The 27,727-nt window shown below is 43.2% G+C and overlaps 1 protein-coding gene across 2 annotated transcripts in view; it reads left to right on the forward strand.

Moving 5' to 3' along the window:
* ZFPM2 (zinc finger protein, FOG family member 2) overlaps window positions 1-27,727 on the forward strand; it is a 444,211-nt gene that overhangs the window by 156,851 nt on the left and 259,633 nt on the right. For both annotated transcript variants that reach the window (XM_040433018.1, XM_040433019.1), the window contains exon 4: window positions 22,269-22,393. In XM_040433018.1, the coding sequence (XP_040288952.1) occupies window positions 22,269-22,393 (125 nt within the window). The remainder of the gene's footprint in view (window positions 1-22,268; window positions 22,394-27,727) is intronic.

Here is a 27,727-nt window from a genome sequence, read left to right on the forward strand (position 1 = left end):
GATGTAGAGGGGGAGAGTGATGGAAGGTTGCTAAGAGGTGAACCGGCAGTGATGGTAGTGGTGGGGGAAGAAGATGGGGAGTGTGTTTGTAGCAGCATGGGGGATTGGGTCAAGGGAGGGGTGGGTATGTGGCCAAACCTATTGAAGAACTTGTTCAACTCATAAACCCACCCCAAGTCACCTGCAGTCTGGATTTGACCCGGTTTGTGACCTGCAGCTGGTCCTCCATCCTCTTCCTGTAGATGGTTTTCCCCTATCTGATCTTCCTTCTCAGCTCCTGCACAGTTTTAAGCTCCTCCTTGTTTCCAGATTTAAAGTCTCTTTACTTTTCCTTTAGGAGAGCCTTTATTTCTGGGTTAATCCAAGGCTTATTATTAGAAAAACACCATACCTTCATGACTGGCACGATGTTCTCCACACAGAATTTGATGTAGTCTGTGATGCAGTCAGTAATGTTGTCGATGTCCACCCCATGAGGAGCACAGAGCTCATCCCAGCTGCAGCTGAAACAGTCCCTCAGAGCATCCTTATTTGCCTAGTTAGAAACATACAATTAACAAAAAAATAACTCTGACAACACCTTTAATTCTAATATGAGGCAACATATGAAATAAAGGTGGAGAATAAGAGAGGAAGTACTGCGATATTTTTTCATTTATGTATATTGTGTTTCTTTAACTTGAATTCAATCTATTGTTCCTTGAAGGCAACCATTTCAGGCTGTGATGAAGGTGACAGTAGTGTTCTTTAATGAGATTTCTGGGAAGAAGGCCAGGAAAATGTCTACCAAATAATGTTGCTCTATCTCACATATCTATAGTTCTGATAATCCACAGAATCTCATACATACTTGTGAATAATATTAGAAGCTCTTGTTATTATCTTTCCTATTATGTAAAGGCTAATCCTACATCAGTGATTAGAGTTCTGGTGCTTCTATTGCTGCCCCCCATTTATGGTACGTATACCAGATGGCATATAAAACAAACAATGACATCGACAAATAACAAGATCATATAATGCTTTAATAACCCAGGCAAAAAGTTGCTTAAATAACACTACCCAATTAATAAGGTACAGTATATATTTGGGTTCAGTGTAGCTGCCTTTCCTTAGGTTTGGACACCAAGTGTAAGATCAGGGGTGCAAGCTCCGGATCTTCGGGCTATCAGGAGCCTTTTCAGTCTCACAGGTCACACATGTCTAAGGCCGGTCTGCAAATAAAAAGGGTTTTGCAGGACTTAGATATTGATGACCATCCTCATACCTACAGACTGAGATATTTATGACTAGAGATGAGCGAAGTTCGCTAAACTTAAATTTAGCTGCTTCGCCGAAATTCCCAAAGAAATTCGCTTAGTGACTAATTACTTTGTCACGAAGCGCATTTCTTTGTGAGTAGTGGGCTCAATGACGGGGAATGTCGATGGTGCTGCCCCCCCCGCCATTGAACCTCTCAGATGCTGCGTTCATAGCTGATTGTGGAGATGACCATTGAGGGCTGTCAGGGGTTAATCTGTTAAAAAAATACTCACCTTATCTATTTTCTTGTGAAGAGTCCGTTGCGGCCATCTTAATTGAAGATCCAGCGCGACATCTCATGTGGTGCGTGATGACTACATCATGTTAGCTGGCGTGGTGATGTCATACGTCACCGCCCACGAGATTTTACGCGGGACCTTCAATCATGATGGCCACAGCGGACTCTTTATGAGCAAATGGATGAGGTGAGTAGAGTATGACATTTTTTTTACCACCATTTTAGGGAAAATTGATTAGTTACCATGAAGCACGAGGAAATTTGGCTTCGCGACTAATCTAATTTTCCCGAAATTCGGATGGAAGTCCACTTCATGAACTTGGATTCACTCAACACTATTCAAGACCTATCAGATTGATGGGGGTCCAATGCCAGTACTGGATACTATAGAGCAGGGATGCCCAACCTGTGGCCCTTCAACTGTTGCAAAACTACAACTCCCAGCATGCCTGGAAACCTACAGCTATTAGGGCATGCTGGGAGTTGTAGTTTTGCAACAGCTGGAGGGTTGCAACTTGAGCATCCCTGCTATAGAGGCTGGATGCAGAAGACTCTGTACGCTGTGTAGTGGCCATGTCGGGGTACTGCAGCTACACAGTGTATGGATCCTTCTGTTTCATACACTGTACAGTCCACAGCACCATGACTGCCCAAAACAGCTGATTGGTGGGGGTGCTGGGTGATGGACCCACACCGATCTGGTATAGATGACTTATCATTAGGATAAGTCATCGATATCCTTAGTCCGGACAACCCTTTTAATTACGTTGGTCATCCCTTTAGCTGATACAGTCCGTGGCCTGTGGACCATGGCGTAGTTATTCGTCACCACATGTATTGTTGCATTATTTATGTGTTTTTGTTTGTAATATTATAGATACAATTTCCCTGTTCCCGTTCGAAGCAGTACACATCCAATAGGCAGGTACAGCATGTATCTCCAAACTCCAAATAAATGAAATGTGGCTAGTCACAACTGAATAAACATATGCTCCAAACATGAATTATGAACGCACTTAAAAAGTCTTTGTGATCTTCAATGGGGCGTCTATAATCTATAAGGTCACAGCATCCACTAAGGTGAAATGGTATCTTTCTAGAAGTGCTTCTTTGTAGTGTAATGAGTCATTGCTTTTTGTGCTTTAAAGCTATCATAAGTCTTTGATTAATCACTGACTCTAAAGTATGCAGCATCAACATAATAAGATAAGCAGCCCGCAATACTAACAGTGCTATCTCTGACCACTAATTAATTAGTCCAGCGGATAGTTCTCATGTGTTTAGTGCAAACATTTTTCCATCTCGAGATGTAAGCATTTTTTCTGAAAGTGCAGAACTGGTGAAAATTCTGACATTTCCTAATTTTATAAAAGGTGCCCCTTATTTCATGGGAGTCCTTCCTTCCTTATGTGTTTTGTTCTCTTGGTAATCTTTTAGTAATAGCAAGTTGCTGGCCGGCATTAGTGGTATAACCTGCGCGTATCTTCTGTCCCTATACTTGCCCGGTACAATAGCTCCCCAATGGGCAGTATACAGTTCTAATAAATTATATGTATTATTTGAACTTTGTATATTGGTATTATTCAGCACTGTATGGCAGTATTTTATAGGTATTGTGTGGCAGAGTACCATCTATTTAATTATGGTGGATAGCACTGAATTGTATCTTTATGAAGGTAATCGTATGGGAAGATTTTGGGACATACTGTATGTAGCACTGCTATTTTGATACCTTGTTGCATAGTACTGATAATTAGGCACTGCTTAAGATAGTATTATTTATTTGCATACAGTATGTGCTATACGGTTGCTACCAATAGAAGGTACCATATAGTCCACCTTCCAAAGTAAGGTCAGCCCCTAACATTTGGACATGTTAGATGTTAGCCCAGCGGTCTGTGCCGGCGCCGCTGCCCCTAACCGCGGGCACGGGCTCCAGGCTCCCTCTTTTTCCTCCTGCCGCCATGCTGACAAACGCGGGCAGCAGGTAGCTTAACTATGCTATCTGTGTTCCATGCCAGAGTTTCCTTCCTGCTGTAGACTTGCACTGGTGTTTGAGCTTGCGTGGGTCCGTCTCTCTTCACCTATGAAGCAGCACATACACGCCCTCTGTCTCATTGCAGCAGGTATTTATAGGCGCTTCCTACTACAGGAAGATGCCTGAGCAACCTCATGGCTTTACCTTGTCTATCTCCAAGTGCTAAGGTGTCTCTCTTGTCTGCTTCGCTGTGTACCGGGTCTTGCTTATTGAACTCCTGGACTTTGCCTGTTTGCCGCCTGCCTCTGACCTCGGATCTCGTTTATGGACTTTGTTTGCTGCCTTCCTCTGACCTTGGACTTTGCTTACTGACCTTTCTTGATCGCTGCCTGTCCAGACCCAGATCCTCCTTGCCACGAACGTCCCCTCAGTGCACTGGGTACCCTGACCCCCTGGTCAGCTGCCAATGATTTGGGGAGTGGCACCTGTCAACTACCTAAATGGCTCAAACCTATCCTCACCATCAGAGGCTCTAGTAAAGACCAGGTAGTTGCTTAGTTACGCCCCTCCAGAGTACAGCCAGTCAGTGGCGCAGTGGGTCCACACCTACTTGCATTATATTAGACTTCAGTTTTTAAAGGGGTTCTCCGGGAATTTGATGTTAATGGCCTATGCCCAGGAGGGTCCAACTCCCAGCACCCCCACCGATCAGCTGTTGGAAGAAGCTGAGACACTTCTTGAGTCTTCCTAGGCCAGTGATGTCACCGTACATTGGTCACATGCCCTAAGCGTAGCTCCATCCCCTTCAAGTGAATGGGGCAGAGTTGCAAAACCAAGTACAGCCTTTATGCAATGGACGGAGTTGTGCTTGGTAAGCTGTGAACAGACCACAGTGATCACTGGAATGCACCAGGAGTTGACCCTCACTGATCTGATAGTGATAACCTATCCTAATATCAAATTCTCAGAGAACTCCCTTAAATTAATATAAAAAGCCAAGTTTTTCATTGGCTATGTCACCCATATAAAAAATGAAATGCCCCTTTAACCGCAAGGTGCTTTTCTACCAGTAACATTCATCATTTATCCATAGGACCAGTGGAGGTCAGAGCTCTTGGATTACCAACTGGCCACAAGAATTTCCCATAGACTACAATGGATCATGCTGAGCATGTTCTTGTGGCCAGTTGGTAATCCAAGAGCTTGGACTTCCACTGGTCCTATGGATAAATGATGAATGTTACTGGTAGAAAAGCACCTTGCAGTTAAAGGGGCATTTCATTTTTTATATGGGTGACATAGCCAATGAAAAACTTGGTCCTATGTCTTTCTTTGTCTATAATCAGACCACAAAGAGAGGCGTAAGAAAACCATAGTGGAAATGACACGTGTGCTCAGCATGATCCATTGTAGTCTATGGGAAATGCTAAAGGATCGATCCACTTGAATGCTATTTCTGATTTTCAAATAAAATGAAATCTCAAAATTCATAAAAATTCAACTGGAAATAATTACATTGTGCTTAAAACTTAAAAGTAACAACTTTCAGCTCAAAATGTAACTTTTTAAATGATACTTTTTATCTGACATTTTTTTCTCTTTTATGTGCAATGGATAAATGTACAATTTAAATGTCATTTTACCTGCCATTGGTCCTATTCATTTTTGAAATATTGGGAAAATGTAATGATTATTGGATTTTGCATTGACAATACACATGAACTGGTAGACTTGACTATATAGCGGACATACTGTACGAGGCCGAAACTTTTAGGTGCATGAAAAGGTGTCTTAGAGTATAACAAACAGTCATAGGGGTTCATGCAACCATATCAGTTCCACACTGATAGACTAATACTTTATTTGATTCTATAAATTTCAACTTGGCTTCCCGATTTGCTGAGTAGCTTTTGAAGTCTAAAATAAGAAACTAGAAAATCCCATTGATAAATGTTAAATACTTCCACTGATCCCCTTAGAGCATAGGGGCACTTACCTGAATTTTAACCGTAAATTTAACAATTTCTCTAATCCAGTCTGCTATCCTGGTTCCACACGGAGGAAATAACTGGAGGCACAGGAGGCTAGACAGCAGCCCACAGACCAGTGCACTGGTCAAGAGATGAAGAAAACTTGTAAAAAGCAGACCATGCAAGCAGCCAGATGATATCCGGCATAGATGAAATAAAATGATATGCCTATTGTATGTTAATGTAAATAATTTCATGCATCTTATCTAAATCAGTGGCATCAAGGATTCCTAGTCAGTTCCCCATGTTGGTACGTGCCAGGTTTTGAAAGTTCAGGGCCACAGACGTTCATCCTAGGTCTGTGACATCATGTTCATCGGTCACCATTGGTATAGGCGCATCTCAGTCCCATTCAAGTGAGCTCCAATACCAAACACAGCCACCATCCAACTGATGAGAGGAGACCACGGCGGTCACTGGAGAACCACAGCCTCCTCAAACAGTTGATTGGCAGGATTGCCAGATGGCTGACTCGACTCCCAGCAATCAGATACAGATGAAATATCCTGAGTAGGAATGAGCGAACCAGTTTGGACCAAACTGAGTTCGGTCTGAGCTTTGTTATTTTTCTTATGGCAGACAAAACCCGAATCTTTTTTTAGGTTCGTTTCGGACTAATCCACTAAAACGGGGTGCAGTGCCATTTTAGTGCACATGTCGGTGGGAAAAAAGCACTAGGGAGGAAGAACAAGGGTTCTCACATGAGCTGAAGAGGAAGTGGGTGGGAGGGCTTGTCTTGATTGGCCGACAGATGAGCCAATCGGTGCTGAAGCGGGCAGGAAGGTGCCCTAGCAGAATGAGCAGAACGGCATTCTGTGCTGGGCTGTGAGAGAGGGTGGTGGGGTGTTTATTGTCAATCTTCATCATTCATGTCACCAAATAAATTATCATAACAACATTTACACTTACAATAGACTTTGCTGCCTAGAGCATGGACATATTCACGCAATCCTTCCGATGGATGATTGATGGACCGATCCATGTAAATGCACTGCTGATCACCTGAAGAACCAGCTTATTTGATGGGTGATCCATCGTTTTCCAGCAGCACATCACCCGGTGTAAACCGCGATCTGCTGCCGACAAGCAATGACTCAGTATATGGACTATCGATGGTAGTAGCGATCATTCAACCCTATACAAAGTGGATGATTGCTGAATGTAAATGGAGCTTTAACGCTCAGGCAATGATCAGAACCAACAGTTCATTCCTGATCATTGCCCTGTGTTTCAGTCCATGCAAATGGGCTTTTACTGTAAAGAAGCCTCTCCTATTCTGAGGATACCACCACCTTCTCTCTATAAGGATGCTTCCTTTGTACAGCTCTTGGATATAATGAATAATGTGTCAGTTCTTTGTACTTTCATCTCATCCAATAAAATTGCACCAGCCTGTGTGATTGCACAACTTTGAATGTGGGAGGAATGATCGCCACTGCAGTCGTTCGTTCCTCATTCTCTTCTATACGTTATCGTCGGCACATCCTGATGGAAGTTGTCCACGAATGTTTGCTTGTTCATCGGCTGCTCAATTATGTAGGTCAATTATTGGGAACGAGTTCCAGTGAACGCTTGTTCCCGATAACTGGCCCGAAAATCATTCGGTCAAATAGGGCTCTTACTCTCTATGCCCTGAATCAGTTTGCTTGACATGTCCCTAAATATGTTCACTTTTATAGACTGAAGCGAAAATGGAGCATCCTCAGATTTCATAGCTCTGCGATGCCTTATCGCCCCGGCTTGTTTATTTTGCTATACATTCCATGCTTTAAATTTTCTTTAGTATTTGTGTATCTGTTGACTATCTGCTCTAAAGTTTGTAGTTCTTAATCCATTTAAAGAGAGGCCGCTTGTAAATCCACAGGTAGAGATAAGGAGTCACTGTTTGACGGAGTCTGAACCCTTTTCAAATGAAAAATGTCACTGACAGGAGGGAAAAAAACGGAATTATATTTTATAAAGGTTTTCCGAGATTTTCTCGATTCCTGTCCTATCAGATAAATGTGTCATGTCCACAGACCTTGAGGAGTTTTGTTTTTTTTTTTCTTCTAAGGAACAGCATCAGTTTGAATCTCAGAGCTGCATGGGATGAAAGAGATTTTTTTCCCCATAGAAGTTGGTAACTCGAATATAAGACGGAAGGAAATAAACAAGATTTCTTTTTGGAGTTTAATCTATTTATTATTTACCGTTTCCATGATTTTTATTTTTTTTCTCTCTTGCGCGAGTCAACAATCGTATGAAATGGATTCGGGATAAGTTAGTTTGTAACGAGACTGAGATAGTAGAATACGCCGCCTTTTATCGGGAAACATTGTGCCATCGTCTTCTACGGGATAGATTCAGATCTCACAATGAACGATTCTTAGTGTCAATGCTACAGTTTATTATTTTAAGCTAAAATGTGAATTTCTGGTTTCTAGTGGATCTTGGCATTTATTTATGTCCTCCTGCTTAAATAGCAACAACATATTCCATAACACTGTACAATTAAAGGGAATGTGTCACCTAGAATTTTTTTTTCTGCCAGATAAAACCAGATAGTGTGACACACAATCTTTTTTTTTTCTAACGTGCTTTTATTTTCTGATTGTAGATTTTTTTTCATTCTATTTCTGTCTGTGACCTTTGCAGAGGTCAGGAGGGAGAAGATAAGCTTTGATATAACCTATTGTGAATTCTGGATACTGAGTTATCTATCTATCTATCTATCTATCTATCTATCTATCTATCTACGATCTTTCTTTCTATCTGTGTTATCTGTCACTGCAATCCTGCCTTTAATGATAAGCAGATAACTGTTGAATAGAGATCTGTACACAGTATATAGTTACACCTATTATCAGGTTTAGTGGGCAGTGTGAAAACTTCAGGCTTTTTTGATTTTTTTTTACATATAGATAGTGACATGGAATATGAAAAATGTGAAAACATATCCCTTCCACTTCGAGACTTTATGGAGTCATAATACATCCATTTACATGGGATCTAAGCCCTATGACTGTGATGGCTATCCTCTGGCATTCCAGCTGTGGTAAAACTACAACGCCTAAGTGTCCATTCATACGTCCGTATGTGTTTTGCGGACACGGGCAATGTGCGTTCCGCACAATTGTGGACAAGAATAGGACCTGTTCCATTTTTTCTGTGGAACGGAAGTGTGGATCCGGAAGTGCGGATTCGCAAATGCGTATGCGGACAGCACATTCCGGCGCCATCGAAAATGAATGGGTCCGCACCTGTTCGGCAAAATTGCGAAACGGATGCGGACCCATTTTGAGGACGTGTGAATGGACCCTAAGATGCACACTTGCTTGGCTGTTCTCAGAACTCCATAGAAATGAAGGGAGCATGCTGGGAGTCGTAGTTTCACCACAGCTGGAGTACCGGAGGTTAGCCATCACTGCCCTATATGATCACAAACACTGCTTTCCATGCGTGACTCCTATGTTTCCTAGTTATGTGGTTCTAAAAGGGAAGCAATAGCAACTGTATGAGAATAGCTCAGAGCAAATATAAGAAATAACCCTATAATAATGTACAATACAAAATGTGGATTTCTTGCCGTCTCATACAGAACAGGTGTCCAAGTTGTACTGAAAGAGCCCTCAGTCTTCTCAGTGCTGACCCTCTTCTGTACAACGAGACGTGACCCTGGATAGAAGACGAGACGTATAAACTCTGCCCTGTTCTCACCCCCATAAATCCAAGAAATGTCCGGGGTCACAAGTGTAGAATACAGAATGAATTTCATTATCGCCGGGCCGACCACTTTAGAGCTGAGTTTATGGTCAGATCTTTTGGCCTAACTTTACTTTAGAGCACAGAAGAATGATATCCTAAACGAGGACATTAATAATATTCCCTATGAGTGCATGGAATTATTACAACGAAGCGCCAAATTAATTGCTAGCTAATGCATGAAAAATCAAAAGAGAAAACCTAGCTTTTCATGAGGGGGGGGGGGGGGGGGGGCGGGGGGGCGTTCTTCTAGCCATTATGACTGTGATGGCTAACCCCCGGTCCTCCAGCTGTGGTAAAACTACAACTCCCAAGATGCACACTTGCTTGGTTGCTCTCAGAACTCCATAGAAATAAATGGAGCATGCTGGGAGTTGTAGTTTCACCACAGCTGGAGTGCCGGAGGTTAGCTATCACTGCCCTATGACATACAGTACATGTATCCACAGCAGCCTCTCAGTCATTGGGGAGAGGCGAAGGAGGCCGTTCTCTTCATGAATGCAGGAGACCAGAACTGTATCTGTAATATGCTGCCCTTTCATAGGGCACCATATTCAGTTGACAAACCTTCTTTAACCATGTTTTTTTTCCAATGAGGACTTCCAATGAGGACTTTTCTAGGATATGCACCCAATGTCTGATTGGTGCGGGTCCCACCTCTGGGACCTGCACCTATCTCTAGAATGGAACCTGCAAAGTGAAGGATAGTGGACCACGCATTCGCAGCCACCCTCCATTCATTTCTATGGGGCTGATGAAAATAGCTGAGCACTGGCTAGTGGCTAGTGGTGGCAGCGCATGCGTGGTCCATTTCTCCATTAGTTCTATAAGACATCCAAAAAGAAACAAGCGTGCTGGTGGCCATGCTTGCGTGGTCCACTTCTGATTAATTTCTTTAAGACATCCAAAAAGAGACAATCGTGCTGGTGGCCATGCTTGCGTGGTCCACTTCTCATTCATTTCTATAAGACATCCAAAAAAAGACAATCGTGCTGGTAACCATGCTTGCGTGGTCCACTCCTCCATTAGTTCTTTAAGACATCCAAAAAGAGACAATCGTGCCGGTGGCCATGCTTGCGTGGTCCACTCCTCCATTAGTTCTATAAGACATCCAAAAAGAGACAAGCGTGCTGGTGGCCATGCTTGCGTGGTCCACTTCTCCATTACTTCTATAGGACATCCAAAAAGAGACAAGCGTGCTGGTGGCCATGCTTGCGTGGTCCACTTCACATTCATTTCCATAGGACTTCCAAAAAGAGCCAAACGTTCTACTCGTCTACTTTCAGCACTCCCATAGAAACAAATGGAGGGTGGCCGCACATGCGTGGTCTCCGTTCTAGAGATAGGTGCAGGTCCCAGAGGTGGCCAACTCCATTAAGTGGAAAAATGGATTGTCTAGGACACATGGGTGGCCTGACCATTCAGGAACTTGGGCAATGTCCAATGTGCCATGGGGCACAATTAGTGGTGGTGGGATGAGGCTTCATGAATATGATTGATATTCAATAGTATTTTTTAATGCAGTTACACATTAGGACTAATAATTCTCCCCCAGTGTATAATCCACACTGAGAAGTATCATGACACCATGGCAAAGAGGCTCTTGGCCTTCATTGTCTGGTGGACCCCTCATACCCAGTCATTTTACAAAGGCGTTTGGTACAGTTCTAGATCACTCCCTCAATACATACCGGTATGTACCTAATTATTTTTCCATTGCATTTCATGACTGGGAAATTAAATTCAGTAGCTGATTTTCCTTCCACTTCCACCAGAATGACACGCTGACCTTGTATGATCAGGCTTTGACCTTGCAAGATGAAGATCAGAGAACAAGCTGCATTAGTTCTGTGTATTTGACTTCAGAATGCTGAGACAGTGCAGAGATCTGAATCTCAACGCCACAGGATTTGGAAGTTGCACTTAAAAATAAACCGTCTGCCTTTTATAAAGAGACAGTGACAGCAATTTAAGCCGGCAAATCTGGATCCAGATGAATATGTCTATGCCAGCTCTACTACATAGCACTTCCATGACAGCCGCTGGATAATCCTTTAGATGGACAAATGTAGACTCTGATGAAATAAATAAGAGGAATGGTCCCCACTGTAAAAAAAATATATTTATACAAATGAAAGGAGACCCTTTTTATCACATTCTTAGATATTTCTGATGCAGTGACCAACAATAGGGCCACAGCTAAAGCTTTTACAGAGGTTATCACGATTCCCAGAACTCCACAGGAAGAAAGTTTGGAATCAACCCTTATGGGAGTTGTAATCAGTGTCGGACTGACCCACCAGAGTACAAGAGGATCCTCCAGAGGGCCCAGCCTCTGGTATCATAATGGGCCCCAAAGATCTCAGACAAAAGAAAAATCACTAGCCACTAAAGTCTATTTCTTTGCTTCGAAACCTATTTGATTTTATCAATATGGGCTAATGCACATGACCGTGGCCTGGCCATGCCCGTATTGCAGCCCGCAAATAGCAAGTCCGCAATACACGGGCACTGGCCGTGTGTACCCCGCATCACGGATGCAATCCAGAAGCTCGGTGTGGAACAGAGGCACAGAACCCCCTGGAAGCACCACGGAGTGGTATTAATGGAGGTTTTTATTTTGTTTTAGGCAAAATTTTCCTTAAAGGGGTGTTCTAGTTATAGTATGTTATCTCTTATACACAGGATAGAGGATAACTGTTAGGTCCTACTATTGGGACCCCCATCGATCGCGAGAATGTGAACCTCGTCCCCACAGGACAAGGGATAACTGTTAGGTCCTACCATTGGGACCCCCATCGATCACGAGAACGTGGACCTCGTCCCCACAGGACAGGGGATAACTGTTAGGTCCTACCATTGGGACCCCCATCAATCACGAGAACGTGGACCTCGTCCCCACAGGACAGGGGATAACTGTTAGGTCCTACCACTGGGACTCCCATCGATCACGAGAATGTGGACCTCGTCCCCACAGGACAGGGGATAACTGTTAGGTCCTACTATTGGGACCCCCATCGATCGCGAGAATGTGAACCTCGTCCCCACAGGACAAGGGATAACTGTTAGGTCCTACCATTGGGACCCCCATCGATCACGAGAACGTGGACCTCGTCCCCACAGGACAGGGGATAACTGTTAGGTCCTACCATTGGGACCCCCATCAATCACGAGAACGTGGACCTCGTCCCCACAGGACAGGGGATAACTGTTAGGTCCTACCACTGGGACTCCCATCGATCACGAGAATGTGGACCTCGTCCCCACAGGACAGGGGATAACTGTTAGGTCCTACTATTGGGACCCTCATCGATCACGAGAATGTGAACCTCGTCCCCACAGGACAAGGGATAACTGTTAGGTTCTACCACTGGGACCCCCATCGATCACGAGGATCTGGACCTCGTCCCCACAGGACAGGGGATAACTATTAGGTCCTACTATTGGGACCCCCATCGATCACGAGAATGTGGACCTTCTCCCCACAGGACAGGGGATAACTGTTAGGTCCTACCACTGGGACCCCCATCGACGACGAGAACATGGACCTCATCCCCACAGGACAGGGAATAACTGTTAGGTCCTACCACTGGGACCCCCATCGATCACGAGAATGTGGACCTTGTCCCCACAGGACAGGGGATAACTGTTGGGTCCTACCACTGGGACCCCCATCGATCACGAGAACGTGGACCTCGTCCCCACAGGACAGGGGATAACTGCTAGGTCCTACCATTGGGACCCCCATCGATCACGAGAACGTGGACCTCATCCCCACAGGACAGAGGATAACTGTTAGGTCCTACCACTGGGACCCCGCCGATCACAAGAATGGGGACCACACAGGGCCTCCCAAAATGAGCGGATCGGCAGGTTAGGCATGTACACTGCCATTCCATTCATCTCTATAGGAGTTCCATCAATAACCGTGTGCTGCTCTGGAACTCCCATAGAGATGAATAGAGTGGTGGGAGTGGCTGTGTGCATGCTTGATCTGTCTTTTCATTCATTTGAGGGGGCACGGTGAGGTACAGACTCCCACGATCTAATAGTTATCCCCCGTCTTGTGAATAGGAGATAACTTGCAACAATGACTGGAATACGCCTTTAAAATGTACCCAATATTATGTAATTTTTCCATAGATCAGATGTCGTCTCTTTGACCCTGCCTGCAAGATCTCTGTAATAATGAGGAACCTCGTCATCTGCTGAGAAGCTCATTAGCTGGGGACAGGAGAGGAGAGGAGGGAAGGGAGAGGAGGGGGGTGGTACTGCAGGCTAAAGAAGGGAGCCTTTCAAGCATTGCTGTGAGAGGGGGCAGACTCATGCTGTGAGAGGGGGCAGGGAGCAGATCATAGCATAGCTCTGCAGCTCCAAAGCAGGAAGAGTCCACCCACTTAGCATGGCTTTAGACAGATGTGTAAATTTAATAAGGGAAAGTGGTATCTTTTTTGGTTTACAGCAGCCTCTAGACCTCGGTCTTCTCAGTTGCTATAAAGCCCAGTTACTGAAGACTGACTGGGGTAAAGGAGACATGGGGGGAGGAAGGGGGGTGATACTGCAGATTCTCTACCATGGCCATGAGACACATGATGTGAGAGGGAACGGGGGAGGTGAGACAACTGAGTTGTTGGAGCAGACAGCTCTCCAGCTTCACATCAGAAGAGCATGCTTCCTCATGACATTATAGAGAGACTATCTGCATTTACCAAAATAATGGAGATGGGGGGGTGGATAACATCCACAATGTGTATGTTACACACAGCTTGTCATGGTGCACCACATCTAATACACAACTGCAATTACCTAAGACAGGGATGCCCAACCTGCGGCCCTCCAGCTGTTGCAAAACTACAACTCCCAGCATGCACGGACAGCCGACAGCCATCAGCGTACAACAGGGCATGATGGGAGTTGTAGTTTTACAACAGTTGCAGGGCCACAGGTTGAGCATCCCTGACCTAAGAGATCATTGACTCACACACAGAATGGGCGATTCATTTGATGCTCACCAGATGCAGCGCCCCAGCACCGCCGCTTTTACCAAGCATTTTAAGGATATTACACAATTACAGTTTTTCATTCAGCCATTAGTTAGCTCTGAACTGAGGATAATTTCATAGAAATATAATGATTCTGCCCATATGGATCTGAAATATCAGGAAAGTCACTGGAAGAAATAGGGGAGAGACAGATTACATGCAGATGGTGTTCTGGTTGGATCCTTTTGTTACTATTTATTCTGTATATATAGAGAGCTGTAATATTCGTCGGGGCAGGGCTGAGGAAATGATGTATTCATACAGTTCTCCAGCAGCATGCACACATACGGGTTTTTCGGATTCTCTTTTTATTTATGAAGTTAGCATTTTTGAGGGGGCAGATCATATTTCATCTGCTATGCTAATAGATCAAAAGATTATAAGCTATGGTAAACATAATACATGCATCGTCACAGTTATTCAATAAAAGTAATTTGTATAGCGCCACCTAATCTTTGTTGACACACCTCTTGAGCTGCAGCAGAAAGGACACACCTCCCGAGCTGCAGCAGAAAGGACACACCTCTTGAGCTGCAGCAGAAAGGACACACCTCTTGAGCTGCCGCAGAAAGGACACACCTCTTGAGCTGCCGCAGAAAGGACACACATATTGAGCTGCAGCAGAAAGGACACACCTCCTGAGCTGCAGCAGAAAGGAAACACCTCCTGAGCTGCAGCAGAAAGGACAAACATCCTGAGCTGCAGCAGAAAGGACACACCTGCTGAGCTGCCGCAGAAAGGACACACCTCCTGAGCTGCCGCAGATAGGACACACCTCTTGAGCTGCCGCAGAAAGGACACACCTCTTGAGCTGCAGCAGAAAGGACACACCTCCTGAGCTGCAGCAGAAAGGAAACACCTCCTGAGCTGCAGCAGAAAGGACACACCTCCTGAGCTGCAGCAGAAAGGACACAGCTCCTGAGCTGCAGAAGAAAGGACACACCTATTGAGCTGCAGCAGAAAAAAAACACCTCTTGAGCTGCAGCAGAAAGGACACACCTCCTGAGCTACCGCAGAAAGGACACACCTCCTGAGCTTCCGCAGAAAGGACACACCTCCTGAGCTACCGCAGAAAGGACACACCTCCTGAGCTGCCGCAGAAAGAACACACCTCCTGAGCTGCAGCAGAGAGGACACAGCTCCTGAGCTGCAGCAGAAAGGACACACACCCTGAGTTGCAGCAGAAAGGACACACCTCCTGAGTTGCAGCAGAAAGTACACACAGCCTGAGCTGCCGCAGAAAGGCCACATCGCCTAAACTGCCAACCTGATATAAATCTAGTAGAACAAATGGAACAAAGTCCGGGGAGATCTATAGATCCATGTGGGTACAGGGATGGTTCTGGCTCTGTTTGTAAGATCGGAATGTATTACATGATGTGTAATTTTCATTTTTTGCATTAGCCGAGGGGCAGCCCCGTTAAGGAAACAATGGCATTTTAAATATTAGTGAAGATTTGAAGGGAATAGATTACATTTAATTTAAATCTTTTTTTTTTATTATCTAGTGTTTTCTTATGTACCTACTGTACCAGTATAAAATAAAATTGCAGTTTCCAGTCTTTCACACTTGCATGTAGTATACTGACATTTCTTGATTTCTGCTGCTCACTTTTCGGCTTTGCTGTGTAGACTGGGACTGCAGAGTCTTCTCAGTACCATCAGAAGGAGAGTTTTGATGACAGCTGTGTTGTACTGCTTGTGGCCTAGATAAAGCAGGGTAGTAATATTAATCTCTATATGCTATACACAGATAATACTCTGAATACGTCTTCCATTACTCCCTGTTCTCTGGAGGGAGGGGTTTTTAAAACATACAGTATGTTCCCAGAGACTGTATTGGTCAATATTCACTTTTCTGATTATTATCTTCCATTTTTAGCAGTGGTCATAAAGCAGGCACACCCTATAGGGGAATAAGTGTATGTTCTGATATGGCCGCTCCCAATGTTTTCACACATTATACCTACTTTCTCCATTGAGTAGTCCATGACCCAATTTTATACATACATATATACAGTATATATATATCTCCTGAGGAATAGGTTATCAATATCTGTAGCCTGGACAACCCCTTTAAGCATTTTACTCCAGTACATTGGAATATCAGATGAAACCTAAATAATATGTATATGATCTGCATGTGTGTACATACAATCTGAACAACTGTCTCTTATCTTCGGGGGAGGGGAGGCTTAATATACCGTATGAAAGATATTGTATTGCATCAATCTATGATTTGCATTAAGGGAGATTTTAGTTATATTTTTATATATGTAGGCCTAGTGAGGATATTCCAATACCCTTCTCTTAGTTTTGTTGGCCATTGTAGTGGAGATTTTGGCCAATAGCCTTAAAGTAGCACTCCCACAAAAGTTTTTATTCTCTTACCTGTAGGTTACCAGAAGGGTACATGATGTAAACTGTAGTGAAGGAAGTCTTCTTACCAATGACTGTATTTGTGAGTTATAACCTCCCTTCTGCTCCTCACCTGTGTCATGTGACCAACACTCTGATCTTTTAAATGTTAGGAAGGGAAGCCAGTTACTCTGTTTATTCCAATGGGAGCCTCAATGTCAGTCTGATAGGAATGAATAGAGAAGCTACTAACTTCCTATCCTGTGACAGTTGGAGATCAGAGTGTTGGTCACATGACACAGCTGAGCATCAGAAGGGAGGTTATAAGTCACAAATACAGTCACTGGTAAGAAGATTATCTTCACCACCGTTTACATCATGTACCTTTCTAACAGGTCAGTGAAGATTTTTTTTTTTTGTGGCAGTGCTTCTTTAAATGTGTGTGTGTGTGAAAGTTCCTTTTTTCCGATTGTAGAATTTAATAAAAATTCTACACATTCTGAGATTCCAATAAAATGTTAGACTTATCTTCTAATTTGAAATAGCTCTAGAGGGTGCATAGCTATACAGGCTGGATAGGTAGTGATTGTACCCAGTGCCTGTTACCTATGGGGAGTCAAGAGCCAAGTGGTAGGTGGGGGTCCATGGGTTTAAGTTACACCTCTGCCTCCAAATATCCATTTTGGTTGAGGAGACATGTCTGCCTTTTATAGGCAACGTCAGAAAACAGTTACTTATGAAAAAAAATAAGGAGTTGTTCAATAGGTTGAGTCAGGGGTAAGGAATGTACAGCGAGATGATCTTGCTTTCCCACTTGGCATGAGCAGATAATCACAGGGATAATGAGACGAGCATAGCCATATTGTATAAACTTATCCCTTCCAAATTATAAACTGCTGAGATTCGCACATGGAAGTTTGGACATTTCAGTGATCAAATCACGTTTGCTTACATGTCCCCACAGCAGAAGCAGACGAGAGTGGAGATAAAATTAGTTTTGAATGATGTCAGCCTCGCTGTTATCAGGTCTCTTGTCTTTTATGATGTGTTTTAATTTGCTTTGTTTCCAGTTGGGCTTTGCCTGTGAATACGAGGAGACTCCAGATTTCCTGACCTCCAGAGCTGTCTACTAATCCAATAAATATCCTGCTCTCGACTGGGATCTGGATATTTTTTTAGGAGCGGTTTTGGGACCTTTCTTCATGATTCTTTACTAATTGGTTAGACATTTTCGGAAACGAATGTTCCAATAAACGCTTATTCCCAAACAGAGGTGCACCACCAATGAGGCCAGGTGAGGCGATCACCTCAGGCAGCACCAGGTAGGGGCAAGAGGGGGGCAGTGGAAGGGCCATGGGCAATAGTCACTTTCATTGTGGCAAAGGGGTTAGGTTAAGAAATTGGCATTGGGGGGGGGGGGGGGGTGCCATTTCAGTTTTCGCCTCAGGCAGCAGAAAGGCTAGGTGCACCCCTGTTCCCAACATTCTGCCGATCTAAATGTGCTGCCGATCACCCGATGAGCAAGCGAAAAGCTCGGTCATCGGGTGATCTTGTCGTTCATGCAGGCACACCAGTTATCGTATCTGGGCAGCAGATCGTGCTATCTAAACAACGACCTGACACAGTGCAGCTCTATGAAGATGAGCGATTGCAAGAGCGGCCAATCGTCCTCATACTGTGAAGAAGATCGCACGCTTCCTTCCCAACAATCGGCTCTTGGATCGGAGCATCTAAACCCACCTTAAAGCAGACCTCCCAAGTGTCCTTCATTTGGAGACACAGTCCCTCTTTTTGATTCATGATGTCCCTCTGTGCCTCTTTGCTCTGTCGATGTGACTTTTTTTTGATGTGAGGTTTGTATTATTTATTACATTTACAACACTGATCTAAAAAAGTGTCCGTCTGGTTCCTCTCTGTATATTAGAGCATGCCTTGTATAATATTTCATTATTAGATGCAATTTGGATTTTGAAAATTTCTAGATTCAGATATTTTTCCCGCTATTGTGTAAAAAATAAATAAATATTGAAGTGTATAGATATGCAGGGAAAAGGGATCTTTCACACAGTGAACCAAAATTGTCCCTCTTTTGACCTTCCAAAAAGTTGGGAGGTATGCTTAAAGGCCATAGACGTTGCAGGTCAGACTTGCAGAATCTGGTCTTCACCGTAGACCCCATGAGCAAGGTTGGACTTGTCTGCAGCTCACAACCCCAGAACAATCCTATAGACTGGGTACAGCTCAGAGGTCATGACCAAAAAGTACGTCAGAATGTCCATGTGTAAATACAGGAGAATGCTTAGGAGTCGCCAGGGATCAGAGCTGGAAGCAAAGACTAAAGGACAATTCAGGGGCATAGTCTGTAATAGCCGAAGGTTAGTGTGCAGATGATTTAACTGAGTTTTCCCAGGAGAATAAATATTGATGACCTGTCCTTAGGATAGGTCTTAAATGTCCGATTGGTGGTGGTCCGACTCCCAGCACCTCTGCTTATCAACTCTTTGAAAAGGTCGCATTGCTTTGTGGAGAGCTGTGACCTCTGTCTAGGTCAGTGACATCATGGTCATTGATCACATGGCCTATATGCAGCTCAGCCCCATTCAAGTGAGTGGGCCTGGGCTGCAATACCAAACACAACCACTATACAATGTATGGCGCCGTGTTTGGCAAGCTGTGAAGAGGCCACAGCTGATTGGTGGGACCCCCGGAATCGTACCCCAACCAATCATATATTGATAACCTATCCTTAGCATAGGTCATCAATATTGTACTCCCAGAAAACCCCTTTAGATGGCGTGTCCTGCCCTCTGATTGGCTGGCGAGTATGTTTATTCAACCTTCATTGCATCTAAAATAAAAAAAATCAAGTACAGGCAATTTATGAACTCATCTTAAAGGCTCTTACCATTTGGTTTATACAGCTCCTATGTAGGCCTACATGCACTTATAGTAATGCAAACGCAAGCTTTCTTGGGACTTTCCCATTTTCTCCTATAATGAACTGATTACAGGGGGTTCCGCCGCTGGGTGCCCAACAATAACCTCTAGTGAGGAGCCATCACTGAGGTTGGTGGACGGTTTGTATAATGGATGGATGAACTGGTTCCTGAGTCCAGACTCAATGGTGCCCTGTACCGTACCTTTTACCAACCTCCCATATGGTGTCCAGTTATACAGTCTACAAATAACCATATCATAACGTGTCTAATTATAAGCATCGTTCATAGGGTGCCCAATAACAGTGCCAAGCATTGGTCAAATGGCCTTAATGAGACTCCTATACAGTAATACCAACACCATTCACTGCAAATATAGAATACCGCACAGAGTCGAGACAGCGGTGCCGCATAATTACCACCATAAAGTGTCCTCAAGTAATCACAGTTATGTTTAAATGCTATTCTCTGTTGATCGGTTGTGAGGTCATAGCAGTAAGTTGTAGATAAATATAGATCTTGTCCATTCATTTTGTTTCCTAAATTATGGATAAAAATGTGTGTGTGGGGGGGGGAATTATCATTTTTCAAGATCTTTTGAAGCTTCAAGTTTTTGGCACTGAAAAGGGTCTGTTTTCCGTTTCCCACGTTTCTGCCAAGGGAATTTTACGATCCTTCGAGGATCTTGCAAATTAGCTTTTTGTGTCTTTTTTTTTCAGTTACGGCGCACATTTTCTTCTTCACCACACAGGTGTTATACAACTTTGTGAATGACCATTTCATCTACAGTGATATTAATGGCAAGAAAGCAATGGAAATGGGATTTGGGGAAATTCTTTGATAAAGATTTTTTTCAACTAATTGACAGTTCATCGTCTAATTTTGATCAAAATGGTAACATTTACCGTATGTTTACACATGGGTTACATTCTACACATTTTATATAAAAATTAGATATTTTTCCTGGTCGCGTAAGGCAATAGAGGCGGACAATCTATGTGGTGTGGCTGTGTCCATGGGTTAGAGAGTATTGGATCAATGTCTTAGCTGAAGTTAGAGAATTGGGGTTTTGGATACAGATATTGATGACCTATCCTGTGGATAGATCATCAATATCAGATCAGTGGGGGTCCCACAGTTTTGGGCAGCTGTGGTGTCAGACACTATACAGTGTATAGAGCGGAAGCAGAAATCTCCGTACACTGTGTAGTTTCCAGCGCAGCTCAGCTCCCAGGCACTTGAACAGTAGCTGAGCTGCAGTACCCTGGCATGACCACTACACCATGTATGGAGCTGTACTTCATACACAGCCAGACAGCAATCAGATAGAGACTGACTATGGTGCAGTCAGTACAGGTCAGGGGAGCCGCAGTCAGCCCAGGAGTATTTCCCAGGCCGATCGTGGTCGTGTGAATGAGGCGGTAAACAGCTAATTAGCTGGTTGCCGAGTGTTGGACTCCCACCAGTCTAATATTGATGACCTATCCTGAGGATAGGTCATCGATAGTGATGAGGGAATCAAAGTATCCAAAGTGGACTTCGATCCGAATTTCAGGGGAAATTCGAATCACCTTGAAGCCGAATTTCCTTGTTCAATTTTCGCTGAAATGGCGGTAAAAAAAAAGTATACTCACCTCATCCATTTGAGCACGAAGAGGCTGCTGTAGCCATCTTGATTGAGGATCCCACGTGAAATCTCGTGCCTGGTGAGATGACATATGACATCACCACGCCGGCCAGTGTGATGGCGTCATCATGCGCGGCATGAGATTTCTCACTGGATCCTTATTTAAAATGGTTACAGCGGCCTCTTTGCGCTCAAGTGGATGAGGTGAGTATTTAAAAAAAAAATAATTTCATTGATTAAACCCTGAAAGCCCTAATTTTTTATCTTAGATGCCGCGATCAGCGATGAACATGGCATCTGAGGGGTTCAATGACGGGGGGGGGGGGGGGCGGCGCAATCGTCGTTCCCATTCATTGCGCCCGCTACTCACAAAGAAATGTGCTTCATGAAGAAGCAATTCATCACAAAGCGAATTTCTTTGGTAAAATCGGCTAAGCAGTCAAATCAAAGTTTTCTAAACTTCGCTCATCTCTAGTCATCAATATCTGTAGCATGGTCAATACCGTTAAAAAAATTAGCAATGTAAAACTAATTCTGCTGTACAATATACGGTATGTTAAGATGTCTAGCGGTCAAAAATACTTGGGTTCCAGGGTTTCTGCAGCACTCCTTCCAGGACTGGCGACTGATGTGCAAGGTTGGCTCTGTTAAGGCTGAGATGCTCCTTCTGGGTGTGAACTTTCCTCTTATTCCTCAATTGGGTATTTGAACATACACTTTTATAAAGCAGACAACCACTTTATCTTAGTTAATTGTCAGTTTCGGCTCTGCTGCGTGGTAAAACGTCGCTGTGGATGCCGTATAATAATGTGAACTGGATTTTGCAATTAAAATATATTCTAGTGTGTATGTCATGCTGAATCTGCAGATGCTCGTCTTGACAACCATATTAAAAGACATTCTCATTCTGTTGGCGTCGATAAATTAGGCCTTGTAAAACAAACAGAGGGGAGGATGTGGCTGTTGTCAAGGAAAGTGAAAGTGTTCAGCACATGTCTACATTTCTGTGTCTGCAGGAGAGTTGGAAGCTTTCCAGAAGGACGGAGAACGCAGGATTCAGAGCCGACAACAACTTCCAGTTGGAACAACATGGGGGCCCTTTGCTGGCAAGATGGACCTGAACAATGATAACAACATTTTGGTATGTGGTTATTATAATCTGTCAGTGCAATATGTATATTAATAATGTTTATATGCTCTTATTTATTCTACGTGATGACTAACAGTAGACATATTTGTTCAGGCTCCACTTGAATGAAAAAGGAGTCGAGTAGATGGAATATAAGCAGAACTGAGGGGAAATTTGGCATTGTTGGCCTGTGACTTTGACATCAGAATACAGGCCTGTGTTCTGTCCAAGAGTGTACCTAGCATGGAGGCTATCTATGGAGCCACTAGGGTGCCCATGGACAGAGGACACAAAATCCTGGTTGACCCTATTTCTTTTGCTATTAGGTGGTGAGACCCTTTGCAGGACTTACATGAGCAAATAAGGGGATGAAGAACTGGTCCAGTTGGCCCAAGGACCATGGAAAGTTGGTGGAGTAGGAAGAAAACACCAGACCAAGATGTTTTGACTAGACCACCATAATGGGGTGTCCACTGTGATCTTTGTTGTGGAGCACCCTTTCTTTTGTGTAGGCCACTGGTCAATGTTGGGTTGAGGGTCGCCCGACCTGCTTGAGGGCTAGATCTCAATCTATACAAGATAATGTGCAACTTATACATAAAGGACATATAGCAATCAACGCCAAATAGGGTTGTCTTATGGCTTATGTTCACTATTGTTTCATCAGAATCTGGGCCCTCTAGAACAGTGTTCCTCAACTCCAGTCTTCAGGGCCCACCTGCAGGTCATGTTTTCAGCATTTCCTTAGTATTGAGCAGGTGATATAATCAGTGTCAATTTATCAGGATTTACCACAGGTGTTCATTCTGTGGGATATCCTTAAACCATGACCGGCAGGTGGGCCCTGAGGACTGGAGTTGAGGAACACTGCTCTAGAGGATCCTGTGGATATCTGGTGGGTCAAGCCCAAACCTTGTACTGGTCTTATCTATGAAGCAGCAGACACAGGCTATGATAAAACAGCCCATGTAGGGTTTACAGGAAATCTAAATTTCCTATGCCTACCCTTCTCTATACCCAGGTCACTCCAGTATCAGTCCCATCAGTTTGACTTTAATAGGAAATTGCCATAGATTTACAAAAAGGGGAACGGCATTGGTGCCATGAACTGAAACCAAAGCCGCCAGGTTTACAACACAGAAGGAGATTTAGAAAACTCGAGAAAATGACTTTATGTTAATGTTCTTCAACCTCATCTTCTTTCTCCAGGTTGCCCATATCTTGGCCCTTCTCGAATTAAGCATTTTGAGGTGGTGGCACATAAGCATGGTAGATGTTTGATAAGTTTGGGAGAAATTACATAGAGGAGCACAGAGCATATCACTACTGCCTGTGCTGGAAAATAACAGGGTGGATTAAGAGCCCCGCATCACGTTAAGCATTTTTCTTGTGAAAATATTAGAATGTAAATTTCTAAATGTGTGGTTCCAACTGGCTGAACTGTTCAATTATGAATATATGAATGTAGCTACAGTACAATGCACCACTATTACTGACGTCTTAAGCCGTTCCTGACTCGACATACACATTCACAGAATATTGCAGATGCCGAGTTGTCGGTGTGTGTACTTGGTCTGTATGTTCGGATATACATTTTCTTCTGGTATACCGGCATATACTGTATGTGCTTATTCACATTCTGTTCTTAACAGCCTTTTAATATTTAAAACCGAGCAATTATTAAAATATATTGCAGCAGTGATTATACGATTCATCCCATCCACCTGTATTGAGACATGGATGTATTAACCCCGTAGTGACAAGCATGTTTTGGGCTTAAGAGACATAGCAATCTTTTATTTTTTTATTTTTTTTAGCGTTGCATTTCAAGAGCTATAACTTTTTTGTTTTAGCGTTGATATAGCCGTATGAGGGATTATTTTTGGGGGACCAGTTGTAGTTTTTAATGGCACCATTCTGAGGTACACAAAAGTTACTGATTAACTTTTATTAAGGCCTAGTTCACACAAACGTTTTTTTTGCGAGTGTACGGGCCGTTTTTTTGTGTTCCGTATACGGTCCATATACGGAACCATTCATTTCAATGGTTCCGCAAAAAAAACGGAATGTACTCCGTATGCATTCCGTTTCCGTATTTCCAGTTTTCCGTTCCGTTGAAAGACAGAACATGTCCTATTATTGCCCGCAAATCACGTTCCGTGACTCCATTCAAGTCAATGGGTCCGCAAAAAAAGCGGAACACATACGGAAATGCATCCGTATGTCTTCCGTATCCGTTCCGTTTTTTTCTGAGCCATCTATTGAAAATGTTATGCCCAGCCCAATTTTTTCTATGTAATTACTGTATAGTGTACATGGCATACGGAAAAACGGAAAGGAAACGGAAACACAATGGAACTCAAAAACGGAACAACGGATCCGTGAAAAACGAACCGCAAAAAACTATAAAAGCCATACGTTCGTGTGAACTAGGCCTAAGTCTTTCTGAGGGGAAGGGGGGGAACAGCAATACTGCCACCGAGTTTTTAAGCTATACATTTTGCAGCATTGATTCTTTGGCATAAATAATATGATCATTTTATTCTCTAGATCAGTACGAATACAAATGTTTTACTACTTTTGCACAATAAAAACCCTTTAAAAAAATGAAAATGTTTTTGCATGGCCACATCACAAGACCCCAAGAACCATATCTTTTTTATTTTTTATTTTTACGGACCTGTTTGAGGGCCTGATTTTTGTAAGATGACTTATATTATTCATGGGTATCATTTTGGGGGTACATAACATTTTTTAATCGCTTTTTATTCAGTATTTTCTGTGGTGAATAAGCAAAAAACAGCAATTGTGGCAATACTAAATATGTGGAGGGGATTTTATTTTTGCATTTTTTTCCATTAAAAAGTATTTTTTTCAATAGAAAAGGTGTACTTTTTTACTTGGACATTATTTTTGTTCAATAAAGTTTTTAATAATTTTTCTTTTAACCATTTAGTAGTTCCAGGAGGGGACTTTGACAGGCAGTCATCTGATCGCTTCTATAATATATTGTACTACTTATGCAGTACAGTGCAGTCAGTGGGATACCTACAGGCACTATCAGGCATCAGGTGTCATAGACTGCAGGCAGGCCTGGGACCTTCATTACGCCCCCCTAAGACATTGGTACCAACCAATCTCATTCACTGGAGGCCGATGCCTGAGAGAGGGAGCTCTATACCTCTAAACCACTTAGATTCTGCTGTCGCTTTTGACCGCAGCTTCTAAGGGGTTCAATGGCACAGATTGGCATCCAAGATATTAGAGCAGGAGCCCAGCTGTTATGAGAGACCTGTGCAGCACTTTGCCTCCATGAAGCCTAGCAGACCCATTAGTAAAAAGGCGTATTGGCGGTCACTAACAGTTTAAAGAGGACATGTCATAAGGATTAACAATATTAAACCAGGCATACTGTCTGGTTGGGTATATCCTTCTGATTAAAATAATACTTGTGAAAGTCAGTTGTGTTGTTCTCAAGAAAAATGACTTTTATACTTCATGCTAATGCGAGCTACAGGTCTGCGAGGATGGAGCTAGTGCACCGTGAGGCAAGAGCCCTTCCATCGGAGAATTAAGTCCTCATTTGCATAAATAATAAAAGTAATTTTCCTTGGTTACACCACAATCGACTTTCACAAGACAGGTATCATTTTAATCAGCAGTGTCAACTGTACCAGTCAGCATACCTGGTTTAATAGGGTTGCTCCTGCTGACATGTGCTGTTTAAGCTTTCATGCATGAGCCCTCCCTGCACTACACAGAGTTGCTTTGGTTCCCTACTCCTTATGGTGTCTCCATGAGGGATCATATTCTCTAGAGTGTAGAAAATGGAACATGCCACCATTTTTTGGCCCTGTATGGCACATGAAGCATGATATGGAACACCAACACCATTAACTACCTGGACCCTTATGCGGACAGGATGCATGGCGGCACCAGGCAGAGCTTGTAGTTCCCCCTCCGGGGAACCCAGGGGCCCTCTCACCGGAGGCACAGACAGACAGGGGATTGTCTAGCAACCATGCTGGACTACAAACACCAAACAGACCATATATGGAACACCAAACTAGACATAACAACACACCCTTAACATAAACCACACCAAACAACACAACAGGTGAGGATGGGTAGAGAACATATAAACAAGGGGAAGAGACAGGAGAGACATTGATGTCAAACTAGGTGGCTCTCACACTGGACAGATGGAATCTTCAGCACAGGAGCATAACTCCAGCACACACCAAGACTGGAGTACCACAGAGCTCACGCTCACAGCACCAGAATAAGTAGAGCCATGAGGCCACACCCAGAACACATCTTGATCCACACCTTAACCCCATACACACCATACTGGGAAGGAACCAGGAATTAAGGGCAGAGTACACACATGCTGGAACACAACACGTTGCCCCTGGAAACACTGAGACCATGACACAGCAGTGACAATAATATTCAATACATAACCAATCAGTACATTCACTCTGCAGTACGATTCCTTCTGCACAGTGTTCAGCACAAATGTCCTGCGCAGAAGAGATGTATATTACATGGTTGCATAGTTTCCAGCCCAGATATTGAACTCACTGCGCACCTAGATACATGGTACATAGCGAAGATGAAGATGCTTACTGCAGTACCATGCTGATATAGATTACACGGCACAGCAGTATTGCTCTGCAGCCAAGTGCATTATAGAACTACCGTAGATAAATTCACACTGAGGATTTAGTCCTGAGTTATTTTACAAGGTTAGATTTCATGGTGCTTTGTGAATCTTGATTTCTCCTCCTGTTAGGACATGTGTAAGATAATAGAGGGTGCATCCCAACTCATTGAAAGCAATGCAAAGGGTGCATGAAATCAGACTAGCTTCATTGATATAAGTCTAATATCAATGCTAAACCTCCTTCCTAAAGGGAATGTCATCAGAAAATGATATTTATGTAATTTTTTAGAATATTTGGTGTTTTTTTTTAATTTTCCATGTCACTATCTATATTTTCAAAATTAATATAGATAGTGGCATGAAAAAGTTAAGAAAAAAAATCATCAAAAATTCTTAGAAATTATGTTTAATAAACAAAAAAATAGGTTATTTTCTGATAACTAATTCTCCTTAAATGACTTAGGCTACATTAACATGACAGGAAGTCTATGGGGCTATACACATGGCCAAAAAGTAGGACATGTGCTCTTTTTGGATGTTTTCACAACCAGACGGACCCAATTGAAATCAATTGGACTGTTTTTAAAAGCTGTTAGACAGGAGTGCAGCCGTCTAACGGACGTTAAAATAGGTACAATAGTGAAAGATGGTTATAATAAATAAAAAATTAATCACCTCAT

Source organism: Bufo bufo, chromosome 5, assembly GCF_905171765.1.
Source record: "Bufo bufo chromosome 5, aBufBuf1.1, whole genome shotgun sequence".
Classification (NCBI taxonomy): Eukaryota; Metazoa; Chordata; class Amphibia; order Anura; family Bufonidae; genus Bufo; species Bufo bufo.